This window comes from Coffea arabica, chromosome 7e (assembly GCF_036785885.1).
Source record: "Coffea arabica cultivar ET-39 chromosome 7e, Coffea Arabica ET-39 HiFi, whole genome shotgun sequence".
In the NCBI taxonomy this organism is placed as follows: Eukaryota; Viridiplantae; Streptophyta; class Magnoliopsida; order Gentianales; family Rubiaceae; genus Coffea; species Coffea arabica.
The window spans coordinates 10,774,953-10,791,418 of record NC_092323.1 but is presented as its reverse complement, the minus strand read 5'-3'; the positions used below and the strand labels follow the sequence as shown (position 1 = coordinate 10,791,418).

The window sequence follows — 16,466 nt, the reverse complement described above, 5'->3', positions numbered from 1 at the left end:
ATTTTGAATGTTTATCTGATACAGTAAAAATTGTGAATTTTCTACTGCAATACCTTCTCAATAGCCACTGATTGAATATGAAAATTTCGTTATGGAATATATGATACATGCATATGAATATCCATAGGAACCTTCTCACATTTTCTAACTATATTTCCAAAATCTAATGTTTGTGGCAGCAGGAGGTTAAACTGCGATGAAAGAATATCTATTGATTGCAATTTCATGTCTAAGGTGGGATATAAATCTGACATTATAGTTGATACATGTTAATTGTTGATTTGATATGGCTATGATTTTGTTATAATGGTATATTAACAATGGTAATGATGTTTTTGCTATTATTGTTATGGTATGGTGCGATTATCTACTACAATCTCTCTCTTTTTTTAAACTTATAAATTCATTTTCCTTTATAGTTTGTTGATTTGGCCAATTTACTTATAATTCCATGCACTTCAACTGATTCAATTAAACCAATTACGATGCAATTATAATTCAACTATTTTTTTTAATAAATTTATTTGAATAAATATTTTATCACATAGGTTAAATCTCCTGCACTTAGCATGGGCTTCCCCTATAGTGTGTTAACAGTGTGTTTGGATAGCCAAATAATGGCAAAAAATTATTTGCTTACATCATAAATACAATTTCTAACACACTTCTTTATTTTTTCAATTACCTTTTTATCTCACATACATCAAATCACAAAAAGTGCCACAATAATTATTCTAAATAATATTTCAAATAATCTCCTATCCAAACACAAACGTTTGAACCAGAAATCTAGTGCATTCGAAAAGAAAAAAAAGGACTAAATTATTTTACAAATAAAACTGGTCAAAACTCTTAAAGTGCAAAATGCATTTAATGACTTTAAATACTTAACCTCTAAACTAATTTTAATGAGTGCCTATTGCACATAAGGAAAACAAATAAATACCAAACAATTCGTATAGATACATTTTACGCCAGGATTTTTCTAAATAGCACATGCAAAACAAATATTTGGGCAAAACGTTTAAGAGATTAATTTTTATACATTATCAATGTAAAAATTTTTTGTACACAAGTAGGCTTAAATGAATGCTACACCAACACTGTTCAAATTTTGAATTCACTTTTTATCAATGTATTATATATCCATGCTTGTCAGGTAAAAAATCTTTACATTAATAGTGTATTATAAAACATTAATCCAACATTTAAACAATATAAATCCTTAAACTAAACAGGTATGTCAAATTATTCTTTAAGCAAAACATATTAGGAAAAACAATACAAATTATTCTAAACATTGTTACTACATTCAATGCATTCTAAACCGATTTAAGATAATAAAGTGTTGAAACGTCAAATAGGAATATGTGAACATATTCACAAAATTGGTTCCAATTTAGGATACAAATCTCATAGCCCAAACGGTGCTTAAATGGTTCGTAGTAAAAAACACCAGGGCTGGAAATTGTTTGGGTCCAATTTGCAGCCAAGTGTTGCCAACTGGACATCTGGTGCCCACAAAGTTTGAGCAACAAAAACCATGGGCCAATATTAATTGACAAAATTACCCTCACACTCTCCCTGCTATAAATATTAAACATCCGCAGTGAAAATTTCCGAATCATTCCTCCAGTAAAATATTTCATATACATGCAAATTTACACGACACAAAAAATATCTCTCCCTTCTTAAGCTTCCTTTTCCCTCTAAAAATACTGACTTGAACACGTGTCAACGGGTGGACAACGGCGGAGAATGGTGGACTCGCCCTCGGAAGAAGAGGCCGCCGATTTTAGGGAGGCGCCGGATGAGCTGCGCTGTAGAAGGTCTGACGGTAAGACGTGGCGGTGCCATAGCTGGAGGATCCATGGAAAACCCTACTGCGAAAAGCATTACCTCCAAATCGTCGGAAAAAATTTGAAAAGGAAATCTTCTGCTCCGTCGAGAAATTCTAGGTCCGAGAAAAGGCGTTCGGAGAAATCTAAGGCTAGTGGTAGTGGTAAGGCTGGTGGTTTTGTTGCAAATAAGTCGAAGAAGTTAGGGCTTTCTAGCGGTGGTAGCAAAGATAAGAGGAGCAAAGGTGGGGGCGGCGAGTCTAATTCGACAGAAGAGGTGTTGCCAAAGAAAAAGCCGAGGAGTAAGAGGATGAGAGTGGAGGCGGAGGAGGAGGAAGATAGCGAAGAGACAGAGGAGGATGAGAGGATGAATGTTGTGAAAATTACTGGTAGAAGGAGTGATGAGAAGGGGGGAAAATTCGAGAGCCACAGGGGAAATGCTGTTAAGAGATCTAAGGTGGGTGATAAAATTGATTCTCTGATGAAAAAGAAGCAAGTTGGTTGGTTGGAGGAGAGTGATGAGGAAAGAGGTGATAAGGTGGGTGATAAAATTGATTCTCTGATTAAAAAGAAGCAAGTTGGTTGGTTGGAGGAGAGTGATGAGGAAAGAGGTGATGTTGCAAAAGGTGCTAAAGGGAGTGCTAGGGATAATGTGGTTCAAAGTTCTAAAAGGGGTGGTAAAAGTGAGTTGAGGAGGAAGCATGCCAAGGAGATTGAAAGAAATGAAGAGAGTAGCGATGATGAAGAGTACTGGTTCAAAGAAATAAGTAGTGCTACAGAAAGTGGTGGAGTTAAGTTGGAAAATGAGAAGAAAGCTGTGAGAAGTTATCGGAGTGATGATGAAGAGGTAGGAAGGCGTAATGTGATTAAAATTGGTAGAAGGAGTGGAGAATTTCAGGATGGTGTAAAGGACAGTGATTCGAGTGATATGAGTGATGAGGAGGAGGGGCAGAAATATAAGGTGGAAAAAATTGATAAGGGGCATAGGGAGCTCGAGTTGGGTAAGAAGAAGGAAGTTCAGAGCAGCGAAGAAGATACTGAGGAGGAAGAGGAGGAGAGGAGTAGAGAGCTAATTACTGCTGAAAGTAGTGGCGGGGATAAATGGGGGAAAAAAAAGAGGAAAGTAGAGAGGAATGACCAGATTGTTGATGGAGAAGGGAAGGGTAGCAGGCGTAAAGGTGGTCAAAGGTGTGGTCAACTTGAGCTGCGAACAAAGATGAAAAATGATCGGAGGGCAATGAGTCATGAGGACAAGGAGGAAGATGGTGAGAATTCGAAGAAGAAAAATGGAGATAGTGTGGTGAAAATGTTGAAAAAGGGTTCCAGGACCAAGACACTGAAAGTGGCGATGAAAGATATGAAATCTGAAGAGGATAATTTTGATGATGGTGGTTTTGAAGATATCATGAAAGATGGTAAGGATGAACGTGGTAAGAAGAAATCTCAGCTGTGGGTGAACGCTAAGGAGGTTGGGAGAGTAAAAGCAGAGGGAGATGGTGATGATGGTATTGATGTCGATGGCTCTAAGGAGAATTGGTTACAGGGTAAGAGTAACAAGGTTGAGAAAGGGGAAGTAGCTGGATGTGACAATGAAGGTGATAATGTTGATGGTTCTGAGGAGATGGATGATGCTTGTTTAATAAAATTTGCAAAAAAGGATTTCATGCCTGCAACTTTATTGAAGAGAGGACAGAAGAAGTCACGGGAGAAGAAAGGGGGGTTGAGTAACATGTTTAAAGATGAGAAAGAGGAAAGATCCAGCGATAAGGATAAAATTGGCGATGAAAATGTTAAATCTGTGTTTAAGGCAATAAAGAAAGTCAAGAAAACTTTGAAAACGGATTCAACTGAAGAGAGGAGGAGGAGGAAGGGTCCAAAAATGGAAAAGGTGGGAGGAATTGAGGAAGAAGACGATGATCGTACAGAATCAGATGATGGAGCACACTTAATTAGAGAAAGGAGTTCTCGGGAGAAGAAGAACTGCCATAAGCCCAAGGTTGATCTTAGAAGAAAGCACTTCAGTACTGATGTAAGTTGTCTGCTGGCTTCTTAAGATTATATAGTTGGAATAGTATGTAATCTATTGGGATGAATCACAGTCATACTAAGAGTTGAATGAACAGGATCCTGAAGATGATTGCCAAATGTGCCACCAATGCATGTACAGCAATAAGAGGGTTGTGAGGTGTCGCAAGGAACGGCAATTGAATGGCTATAATAGGCGCTATTGTTGTCTCTGTATCAAAAGATGGCAAGTGTATCTGGAAGATATTCCAATTTCACATTTGAGTGATATTAATAGATCCCAAAAATTACATGCTTGTTCTGCCATATTTATTAATTATTGCACCATGTTAACTGCAAGATGGAAAATAAGCTTTTGGCTGTTCTAATTGATTATGCGAGAATCATGTATACTGTGGTATGTGCGCCTTGTATTTCTGGAGTACAGGCCAAGTGCATTATGTTATCTGTTGATCAGCGTCTCTTGGCTGAATAAGGAAGTGTATGAGTCATTGATGGTGTGCTAACATATGAGGTTCTAGGTTGGGTTCCACTGTTTAGCATGCAAAATAATGAATGGTTTTCAAGTAGATATTGTCTTTTGGTTCTCAAATTTTATCTGATTGCGTTATATTTTAGGTTTTTACCTAGTGCATCAGCATTTTATAGGGAATTGAGTGCAATCACCAATTCTGTGTATCTGTGGTGTGTCTTTTTCATTAGTATAGCTTATCATAGAGATGTGCACTCTTATTAATTTGAGCTACTTTGGATGTTCTAGTCTACTGGCTCTGGCTGATCTTAGTGTGCTGGTGGCGGCATGGCAGTAGTACATGTTTGTGTTAAGCTTGTGCCATTACTGTATTTTCTTGTCAACAACCTTCTTTATCAGTTATATGGTGCTTTTCAGCTCTTATGTGTGCTGGCTTGAGTAGATGCTAATAGAGTGCTTAGCTTGTCCTAATTGCAATATTTACCACTATATTTGACTGAAATACAGGTACCCTCAGCTTTCAGAGGAAGCAATAGCAGAAGCATGCCCATATTGCCGAGGAAACTGCAACTGCAAAGCTTGTCTACGAAGAGATGAGATACAGAATGTAAGTTTTTGCTGCATTGGGTTGCTTTCTTGCTTCCAGGGTAGACGGTGGTAATTTATTATTGGTTGTGTTCATTATTGCAGCAAACTGTATATTCTGGGACTCCACAAAATGAAGCTGAAGTGATACATCACTTTAAGTATCTTGTTCGCATGGTTGCCCCTATTCTCAAACAATTTGATCATGACCAAATGGTGGAAAAGGAGACAGAAGCTAAAATTCGAGGTATCACTTAAATATTTTAGATGGATTTGAGCTTGCAGGTGCTTTTGTATTTTTGCATTTTTATTGGTTTCCTTTTTCCTTTTTTTTTGGCTTGTGTTCTGGGGGGTTGGGGGGTTTTAGGGGTGGGTGGGGAGTTTGCTCTATGCTTATTAGCCATCATCTCACTAATGCTTTTTCTTCTTCTCGAACTCTTCTCCATTTCGGTTCTCTTGGTTATAAGTTATTGCGAAAGGGCTTGTGTTTTGCTACCGAAGTGGACAAACATGAGAGGGAGGTGGGTGAGAAAAGATTGAACAGACTGCTTATTATATGAAGATGTCAAGATGGTTTACCTAATGTATTTCTAATAAAACTGCATGTATACTTCTTTCTGTCAGTATTTTGGTACTTCTACATGTGATAAATGTTGGTTATACAGGAATATTATCGTCAGAGATAGGAGTAGAGAGGATTAGATGTTTCGCGGATGAGCGTCTTTATTGGTAGGCCACTTCTTTATTGATTAGTCATTTTCTTAGTAACTAAGTTGATCCTATTTTGGAGGTTTGAGAACTTACACATGCTTATGCAGTGATTGTTGCGGTACCTCTATAGTTGATTTCCACAGAAGCTGTCCAAAGTGTTCTTATGATCTCTGTCTGACTTGCTGTCGAGAAATACGTGAAGGCTGCTTACAAGGAGGTAGTAAGGAAGTTGTTATTGAGTACGCTGACCCGGGGAAAGGATACTTGCATGGAGAACTGCAGGTGCCTCCAAAACAAGAAAGCTTTTCAGGTTCATGTAGTGAATCAGTTCCTGGGATGGAAAGTACCCTTCCTGACTGGAAAGCAAAAGAAACTGGTGAAATTCCTTGCCCTCCTAAAGAAAGGGGTGGTTGTGGGTATGAGCAACTGCAGCTCAGGTGCATATATGCTGAACAAGATGTGTTGGATTTCAGAAAGAAAGTCGAGAATTTAATTGAGAGCCATAGACTTGGCAACTGTAGTGAAACTTCCAAGCAGTGTACCTGTTTCGAATACAGTGATGATTCTGATATTGGAGATAAACAACTGAAGAAAGCTGCTTCAAGAAAGAATTCTGGTGACAATTACTTGTATTGTCCCTCTGCAACTGACCTCCAGCAAGGGGACTTGGAGCACTTCCAGAAACATTGGATTAGGGGAGAACCAGTCATCGTTGGCAATGTTCTTGAACTAACATCTGGGTTAAGCTGGGAGCCAATGGTCATGTGGCGTGCAGTACGTGAGATCCTAGTTAAAAAGGGATCGTCGGATTTGTTGGTGACAGCAATTGATTGCCTTGATTGGTGCGAGGCAAGTCCTTTCTGTCTATCATTTTTTTCATTCTTTCCTGTCTGATTTTCTTCTCTCTTTTGCAGTCTTCTTATGTGACAATCAATGTGCTTTTCCAATTTATCTGATTCTCCATTGAATGGCAGTTATCCTAACACGTGCTGTTAGCATTTATGGAGTAGTAGTAGTTGATGGTAAATGTTGGCAAATTGTGTGGCTATTTTTGGAAGGATGCTAACTATCTTGGTTTACTCTTTAGCTGTTGGTAATTACGTTCTTAGCTTCTCTTCAATTCTTTAAGCTGCTGGAGCATCTCTCTTAAATTCTAGAAAATGTAAGATCTTTTTCCCAACTACAAGATCACTTCCATAAAGAAAGGTCTAAATCTTATCTGCGTTTTAGGAGTCGCAGACATTCTTGAACCTAAATACGGATCAAGAGATGTGCCACATGAATTGGCTGATATATGGTTCTTTTTCTTTGGTTCATGACATATAGCTGTTAAAATTTTCATTTTGGTACTTTGGTATTTTGAGATTTGGATTACTTAATCTTGAGATTTGGATTACTTTGCTCACCGTGACATGCTGCATGGATGTGAAGTAAGTAGTTTTCAGCATGCTTTTCTATTGTTACCTTGGCTTTGAACCATCAGGATCAATAAAGATGCAAATCAGCCACAAAGTAAATACACGCAGCAGGCAGACGTGCATCTGGCCAGATATAACTGTTGTAGTTTTCTGTGATTTTTGGTTTTATTCTGTGGTCCTTATAGTAATGTTTTTTAATCTTTTTGCAACTTGGGGTGAGAGTAACTTTGGGCAAAGCTTTTTTTTTTTTTTAAATTTGTTTTATTACTCTATTTTCAGCATATGACTGTCAACATGTTTGTCTTACTTTTTGGATGCAAATTAGCTTCAGCGTTTCTTAATGTAGAATTCATCATAATAAGTGCTCTCCTTTTTGTTGCAGTAGACATCCTTGAAAGTGATTTCTGTATAAATTATATTAAACATACATATTGAAGAGGTGTATATTAGTTTCTAGTTGGATGGCTCACAAAAGTACTAGGGGAATTGTTCAATTAGGTGGCTGCTTTTACTTATGCAGCAAATCTGATCACTGTTACCTAGGTCTATTGATGAAAAAAGCAGGTTCATGTTTCTGTTTGGTGTTGATAAATAGTTACGATATCACCTGATTTTACCAACAATTTTCTGCTGTAAACAAAACTGTATTTACAGCATTTGGTTTCTTTTTGTCCTGATTTGTGGCACAGCACTTTCCTTTTCTATTTGCTTATGCATGGTAGAAATATTGCGTTCCATTGCCAGCCCCACTTTCCAAAATGTCTTACAGGGAGTCGATCTAAAAATTGCAGCACTAAATGTCTTGGCATGTGGAATGTTGAGAAACACTGTAATTGCAATACCACTCTTAATGCTCGTTTGTTGGTGAGTTTGAGAGTAAATTATGTTTTTATATAATCTTGGCGTTTGATAAAATGTTGATCTTTTTGTGTTTGAAAGGTACTACTCTGAATAGGTTGTTCAGGCCACGATGGTGCAGTGGGTTTGCAAGTGACCATGCATGTGTTTGAATGGTTTTATGATCATTAAAGATGTTCTCAATTTCTTAGAAAAAGAAATTATTCACTTCTAGCATTAGAATATAAAATTGACATATATGATGGTGTATCTTGCTTCATTCGCAGATGTAGCATGTTTTCCCATTTCTTGTGGAAAATTATTTCATACTTCAAATTTTTGGTGTGTATCTCTTGCTCTCTGAGTTTTCTAAGCTGTCCTCTATGTGTGCAGGTTGATATAAATATACACCAGTTTTTTAAGGGATACACTGATGGTCGGGCAGATGGAAAACACTGGCCTGAAATGTTAAAACTCAAGGATTGGCCGTCATCAAGTTACTTTGGGGAGAGACTGCCTCGCCATTGTGTAGAATTTATTAGTGCCTTGCCTTTTAAAGAATATACACATCCAAATTCAGGAATTCTTAATTTGGCGGCAAAAGTGCCAACTACAGTGCTGAAGCCAGACATGGGGCCTAAGACTTATATAGCATATGGGTTTGCAGAAGATCTTGGACGGGGAGATTCAGTGACAAAGCTTCACTGTGACATGTCAGATGCGGTATATATAGTATAACTATTTATGCATTGGTGGTTCTGTTTCTAAAAATAATGGGTCTAACAGTTAATCTTCAAAGATCTCTTGATCACGGAAGATGCTCCCTTATGCGAAATTATATGCTTCTACCAAAGCTTTAAGGATTTTCTATCAGCATAAATGCACACCTTTTTTCCCCCTTTTCCCACTATATTTGAGACATAGGGTTCAAACTAAGTGAGCAGTATGGTTGCAAGGCCATGATTTTGTTTTTCCTTGATGTTCTTTGTGGCTGCTTTCGATAATTTAAGGGACATGGTTCTTATGGAAGCCTTATGCATTGATGTGCTGCAAAAGTTGAGGATAGCAAGACCAGGATTTTGTGTGGATGGAAAGATTTGTGATTCCCTATTAAAGCTTTTCAGCGCTAGCCTTTTGAGAAATTGCGATGATCTGATATAACTATTAGGAATAAATATAATTCAGTTTGAAAGTGATAATTCACTTAGTGCTCCTCAGCGGGACATCGTGGAAAGACTGTCCCTTTTTATGTAGATTGATAGGTTCCTGCATGATTTCAGTATTGGTTTGGTGCAATTTAATTTGACCATGAATGGAGATGTTTATCTACATTTTTTTGGGGAACATAGATTAATGGACCCAGCTTTCTTTCACTATTTTCCAGATGATTGTTTGGATGACCCGTCAAGTTTGTAGTTGAATGAAAAATTGTATTACCTGTAGGCTTCCATAGTAATCTTAATCCATTTTATTTCATATTCCTTGATTGAGCTAAAGGTTAAGTGAATGTGTCTTAACTTCTGCGAGATACAGAAATATCTCTTTAGGAGAAAGAAATTGTTCTCTTTGTATTATTGATAGTTTCTACATATGGGTCAAAGAAGTTAAAGACGTGTAATCTAAATTTGTAGTATCCCTTTATGGAAAAAAAGTTCTCTTTGTATTATTGATAATTTCTACATGTTCGTCTAGTGGCATGGTAGCATCCAGGAAATGAGTTCATTATTAGAAACAACCATTGATAATAAAGTTTAAGAAGAAACATACTTGCTCATTTTGGGGCTTATCACTGAGATAATCGAGGTATTTGCTTCTTGTGAGTATCAGTCTAGGTCATTCCCCAAAAAACTAGAAAAAGGGAAATTGTGCAACTCTTGTTCTGAAGTATCTTGATGTAGTCAATGAGTCAAACTTCAATGCCCAGCTTTCAAAAAATTAATCTACGAGAAATTACTGGTTTGCTTTTGGTTTCTTTTTTTTTTTTGGGTGACAGAAAATACTGTTTTCTCCTGTTGTTTGTCTTGATATGATGGTAATCTGTTTTGAATATGGACCTATAGATGCTATTCTTTATAAACTATGTTAACTCTGTTTATATGAACCAGGTGAATATCTTGATGCATACTGCTGAAGTGGCTGTTGAACCAGAGCAGCTTGCTAAAATAAAAGAGCTCAAGCAAAAGCATGATGCCCAAGACCAAAAAGAACTCTTTGGGACATCTGATCCAAGTGATAAAGAGGCTGTGGAGAAGGTGCCTGCGACGATGGAACCATCTGGAAGTGCATTAACTGCTGAAGTTAGTCATGCTTCTCCTAAAATTTCTGATTCTTTGAACAATTTCTGATTGTTTGGATGACCCGTCAAGTTTGTAGTTGAATGAAAAATTGTATTACCTGTAGGCTTCCATAGTAATCTTAATCCATTTTATTTCATATTCCTTGATTGAGCTAAAGGTTAAGTGAATGTGTCTTAACTTCTGCGAGATACAGAAATATCTCTTTAGGAGAAAGAAATTGTTCTCTTTGTATTATTGATAATTTCTACATGTTCGTCTAGTGGCATGGTAGCATCCAGGAAATGAGTTCATTATTAGAAACAACCATTGATAATAAAGTTTAAGAAGAAACATACTTGCTCATTTTGGGGCTTATCACTGAGATAATCGAGGTATTTGCTTCTTGTGAGTATCAGTCTAGGTCATTCCCCAAAAAACTAGAAAAAGGGAAATTGTGCAACTCTTGTTCTGAAGTATCTTGATGTAGTCAATGAGTCAAACTTCAATGCCCAGCTTTCAAAAAATTAATCTACGAGAAATTACTGGTTTGCTTTTGGTTTCTTTTTTTTTTTTGGGTGACAGAAAATACTGTTTTCTCCTGTTGTTTGTCTTGATATGATGGTAATCTGTTTTGAATATGGACCTATAGATGCTATTCTTTATAAACTATGTTAACTCTGTTTATATGAACCAGGTGAATATCTTGATGCATACTGCTGAAGTGGCTGTTGAACCAGAGCAGCTTGCTAAAATAAAAGAGCTCAAGCAAAAGCATGATGCCCAAGACCAAAAAGAACTCTTTGGGACATCTGATCCAAGTGATAAAGAGGCTGTGGAGAAGGTGCCTGCGACGATGGAACCATCTGGAAGTGCATTAACTGCTGAAGTTAGTCATGCTTCTCCTAAAATTTCTGATTCTTTGAACCTTCAAAGTGGGAGTATTGATCATTTGCCAACTAATGCTGGAAAAGGGAGTGGAGGTGGTGCCTCCATTGCAGCTGAAACATTGCAAGATGGTATTTTGACCAAACCAGTCACAGAGTTTGGATTGCCCTCTGAGAATTCTCACATTGGTGGGTTGCTGGGAACTCAAATGAGTGTGCCAGGTAGAAGAAATGATGAAGCTAGTCAGTCTAGTGATGGGCAGAATAGCAAATTGAGAAGTTCATTGACTGAAAATGCCTCTGAATTACATATTAGAAGTACAGACTTGAACAAGGAAAATAGTAGTGTAGGTGAGCTTGATATTGTTCCATCTGGGTATGTGTTTCTAAAAAAGAACGTACATCAGGAAATGTAATCTGTATATGTGTTTGAAATAGGTACCAAAAACAAGCTGAATGGTTTTTTTGAAGTCGAGGGTGGGGCAATCTGGGATATATTCAGGCGGCAGGATGTTCCCAAGCTAGAGGAATATCTTAGAAAGCACCATAGGGAATTCAGGCATATTTACTGCCGTCCCGTGGAAAAGGTAATTTTATCATTAATTTTATTTTTACAAGTTTCTGCGATGAGGTCCCAAGACATGCCAAAAAGAAGTGTTACACAGGTGGTCTTTTAATGGCATTCCCTGTGCATTTAGAGATTGATAAACGTGTGCTGAAAATGTTAGAAAATGTTCACTAGATGACATGAAAGTCAGTGTTGCATCTGGTCTCGATGGGTAAATTAAGCACCTTTAACAGATGTTATTGAATCCTATTTGGATCACTTGAAGATGATTTTCAGTGTTAACGTTTGCTTAGTGTTGCCTTTCATTGAACCTGAACTTGTGCTTGTTTAATTATCTTCTTGGTTCTGTTCTGTCACCATGGGCTTAATGTTTTTGGGGGGGCCATGTTTAGTGGAAGTGCTGCATCTTGATATGGTTACATATGTGTTTGTTATATTTAAGCTCTCTATAGATACATTTTGATCCCATCTCTCTCTGAGAGTTAGCAATTGACTTCTTGTTACTGTCAAACTCTGGACCAACTAATTATCATGATCCAATGTGTTTCATTCTCCAGATTGTTCACCCAATTCATGACCAAGCTTTCTACTTGACTGAGTATCATAAGAAGAAGCTGAAGGAAGAGTTTGGTTGGTTAAATATCTTTTAAAGCTTTAACAAATCTTGTGTATCTTTTCAATTTTTTTCCAAAAGGTTTATGTAATATTCTTATGTGGTCAATATAGGAGTTGAACCCTGGACATTTGTTCAAAAACTCGGTGATGCAGTTTTTGTGCCGGCAGGGTGTCCTCATCAAGTTAGGAATCTTAAGGTATGTAGCACCTTGCATGTTTATATTTTCAACTCTCTTTCAAACCTTTAAGTGTGTAACTATGGTTTTAATGCACCTGGAATCTATCTCTTTTAGCATCTGTACATGGCTATCTTAAGCAGATGGTTGCGCTCAGGTGTGCTTATTTAAATCTTGGGCAGATTGTAGAAGGAATTTTTTGTGCCATCTTTTTCATTTTTACCTGGAATTTATACTGGGAAAACAACTTCAACGACATTCCAATGGTTCTTAAATCCTTTGGGATAACACCTGGTTCTGAGTGCAATACTCAGCTCCTCAAAAACCCTCGTGTTTCATACTAAAGCTTTTTGACACCTACAGGATGTACTAGCAATTATGAGACATGTTTGGTTACTCTTTATGCTGATTTGCTACAATGAAACTGGTGATCATATTCCTGTATCTTAATTTATCGAGATCTTGGTTTTTAGTTCTTGCTTTAACATCATGAAGGGGTGTTGCAAAATTTGTCACACTTTACTTCTTCATTTCTAGACAAATTTCTTACAGAACTTTCATTTTTAGGGGATTTACCAGTATTTTTCTTAAAAAATATCACCTTCATCTAAGACAGAGTGGTAGTAACTAGCATGATTCAGATGTATGATGTTCCTTGTCATTTGCAGAACTTTTGATGGTTCTTTCATAACAGGGGTATAAACGCTGCGGTAGGACTCAGGATTGCTTGTTAGTCTCCCGTACTTGAGTTGTTATAAAATATGCTCATATTACAGATTTCTTCCTCCTTATCCCTAGATATGTTTTCGTGGTCTGCTAAATTTGCTTTCTGTTATGCTATACAGGATACCAATAGTTTTTTTTTTCCATTACTGGTGGATGTTATCGTTTTCTCTTTTTGTTTCTAGCTTTTAATCTTCTCAATTCAACTCTGCAGTCTTGCATTAAGGTTGCTCTCGACTTTGTTTCTCCTGAAAATATTTCTGAGTGTATTCGCTTGTCTGAGGAATTTCGGACTCTTCCACAAAAACATCAGGCCAAGGAGGACAAGTTAGAGGTATAGTAGCTGAAAATATTAGTGCTGAAGTGAACTTTTAAATTTTCGGAAGGAAGCATTACTTTTCTGTTATGACTTTTTTCTAGTTCTTTTACAGCATGAACTATTTGATGAACTATACCTGCCACCATCATGTTGCAGTTTGAAAGTAATTGCCATAGTTTATCATCGTTGATGTTGAGATGATTGCCTTTTCAGCTTTATGTAACATCCTATATGGTTAATTCAGAAATACCTTTGAACTAAATCATTCTTTGCCTGCAATAGGTTAAAAAGATGGCTCTCCACGCACTTGACAATGCTATAAGCCTTTTTGAGCAGACAAAGAGCAGATATTTAGAGGTTGCTATTCCTTTACCATTTTCTAAGGAACTACCTCTCGTTCCATTATCTTATTAGTTATGTTGGAATATTTTGTACATGAAATAGTAGAAGATAAATAGCTTTGATTTATGCTTGCATGGTTTGGTTGGGATCATGGAGATAGAAATCTGACTGTAATAATTGCTCACAGGTCATGGTTGTTTTATTGCATGACAATGGCATTTTTTCCTGATTCTAATGCAGAAATTGCTTGTTTTAGTTTTCATGTAATGAAGCAGTGCATTTGATACAGTTGCAATGTGCTTGGTTGCCTATAGAATCGTTCATAATTTGGCTTCATAGTGACCATTACATTGGCTGAAGGAAATCAATATTAAAATAGCATGGGATTGAAGGAATTTCTCTTGATTTTTATTTTCGCAATTGCTATCGTTTTAACTTGCTGCTATGTTACGGGCGCTCTACATGTTTCACATTCGAGTACAATGTGCTGTTTGACCATTTCTTTTAGTCGTAAAAACATGGTTCTGGATATTAAGATGCTTTTTTTTTTTCTATGCATAACCCTATCTGTTAGGTCCAAGCAATGCCACATGCTAATGCGTCTTCTCCCTGATTAAATTACTTCTGTTACCTTGTTTGGCAATTTTGGTGATGTTAGAATGTGCAGGTTGTTGTGCACAGTGTGGTACAACATGCTGATTTTTACCATTTTGGATACGCTTCCTGGAGTTTTTATGTTGGGTGTTGTTCATTTTACTTGGTAGTGTGTGTAGCAAAGCCTGGCTTTTTTTGTTGGTAACTTCACAGAGTTTGTGTGTGTTGGTAATACATCCTGTTGGATTTCTCTGGTTTGTTAGGTATATTAGTTAAAGTCCATGCTTTGAGCTATGCTGCTAGTCTGTACAGGAATTGTTAATTTCTGCTGAATTGGTTTGTTATATACTATGGCAGTTTGACATGGAATTGACATTTTTCAGGTTATCAAACCAGAAGTTACATAACACTAAATCTATATTTGGCTGCAACATCCATGCGACATCCAAGCTTATCAATCATTGAAAGATGTATATGATTCCGGACTTTTGTTCTTCGGATAATCTGCTACGGCCTCAAAATCCAGAGTCGTTCAGGTGACCTGGTCCGACGACTTGTGTCAAGCCACTGCTCAGCCTGTGACTTATCATGTATCTAGAGATAGAGAAACTTGCCGTGCACCTAAGAGCTGTAAAGGTTTCCATGACTAGACATGTACCTAACAGTTTTGCGTATATAGAGTAAAGCCCGACTCTTCTGGACTCAACTTCGTCCTGAAAGTTGTTTGTTTTACTGGGTTTATCCAGGTGTCCGTGAAAGGGTATATGCACCCATGGTACGCGGGGTATACTTATGAATGGAAAAAAGGGAAAAATGAAAGGAGAGGGGGGAAGCCGAGCTGGCTGTCTTCGCATTTTTTGCAGTTGAAGATTTCTACGTGTTTGGGATAATATCAGTATCAGAAACCTTCCTTGAGGTTTCTTCTAATATCACTTAGCATCTTGAGGTTTTAAAAATATTACTTGCATCCCTTGTGAATTGTGAAAAGATTATATTAATCCTCACTTGGTATATAATTCACATATCAAATAAATGAAGTTTAAAAAATAAATTTAAAGGTACATTTTTCTCTTTCTTCTTTTTCCATCATTCTGTCTTACTTATTTTTTGTTTGGATGAATATGTCATTTTTTATTTGTAAATTATAGTAAATTAAATATTATTTCTTTTATTTTTTGTGGTTATGATAGAGTAGGATATGATTTTTTTTTGAATTGATTTTTATAATGATCAATGCAATTTAAAATCTTGGGCACTGGTTAAAAAGAAGTTGGAAAAAAAATAAAAATCATAAGAAATTAGTTTTGAATATATAAAGTTAAATGAATTAATTTTTCATATACTAACAGTGTAATGATTTTTTTTACACTAATAGTTTTGGATGTATGCGATATGTGCATGATTTGAATTATATTATGTTGCATGATTTAAACCTTTTAATATAAAAAAAAAATTATGCATTGACAGTGTATAGAAAAGTTATCCAAGTTAAATTGGTGCTAGTATATTTCTTCGCAAATACATTTTTTATTTTTCAAATTTATATTTTTATGGACTATAGCATATTGTGACGTAGTAGTATTACTAGAGATTGTTTTTTTAGTGAAGATTTTCTTGGAGTAAACAAAGTGATTTAGGAGTATTTTTATTTAGCAAGCAAAAAGGTAGTTTAGGATTTTTGAAAATTTTGTTGCATAAATAACAAGAGTAAGGAAGATAAGTGATATTTTTAAAATTTTAGGGGTACTAGGTGATATTAAGAAAAACCTCATGAGAGTTTCTTGATATTATCCCTTTTCTTTATACTTAGCAACCACTGCAACATTTATTCCCTAGTTATGGGGGCCTAAAATTACTTTATGTAACTAAGGGCTTGTTTGGAAGTGAAGTTTTTGGCCAAGTTTTTTAGCTACTAGTTTTTTAATAACTTTTGCTACAGGGACCCCAAAAAACTTATCAAAGTTTTTTACCTACACACTTTAAAATAATACACAAAAAACTTTCCCTTCAACTTTTCTTCTTCTTTTTCCTCCCCCACCCAACCGGCCACCACCTCCACCACCGCTTCCGGCGCCGGTAACTA

General features: G+C 36.6%; 1 protein-coding gene across 2 annotated transcripts; it reads left to right on the top strand.

Moving 5' to 3' along the window:
* The first annotated feature begins 1,628 nt into the window (after positions 1-1,628).
* Positions 1,629-15,089, top strand: LOC113701456 (uncharacterized). Of its 2 annotated transcripts, XM_027222119.2 has the most exons (15): positions 1,629-3,867; positions 3,962-4,089; positions 4,843-4,942; positions 5,026-5,167; positions 5,586-5,649; positions 5,739-6,480; positions 8,280-8,609; positions 9,992-10,183; positions 10,857-11,397; positions 11,485-11,633; positions 12,172-12,244; positions 12,341-12,426; positions 13,343-13,462; positions 13,730-13,804; positions 14,767-15,089. In XM_027222119.2, exons 1-15 carry the CDS (start codon positions 1,759-1,761, stop codon positions 14,788-14,790), a joined length of 4,875 nt encoding a protein of 1,624 aa, XP_027077920.1. In that variant the 5' UTR covers positions 1,629-1,758; the 3' UTR covers positions 14,791-15,089. The 2 variants fall into 2 exon arrangements, with proteins under 2 accessions (XP_027077920.1, XP_071915587.1); XM_072059486.1 differs by lacking the exon at positions 13,730-13,804 and having other exon boundaries at positions 14,767-14,823.
* Positions 15,090-16,466: the final 1,377 nt, after the last annotated feature.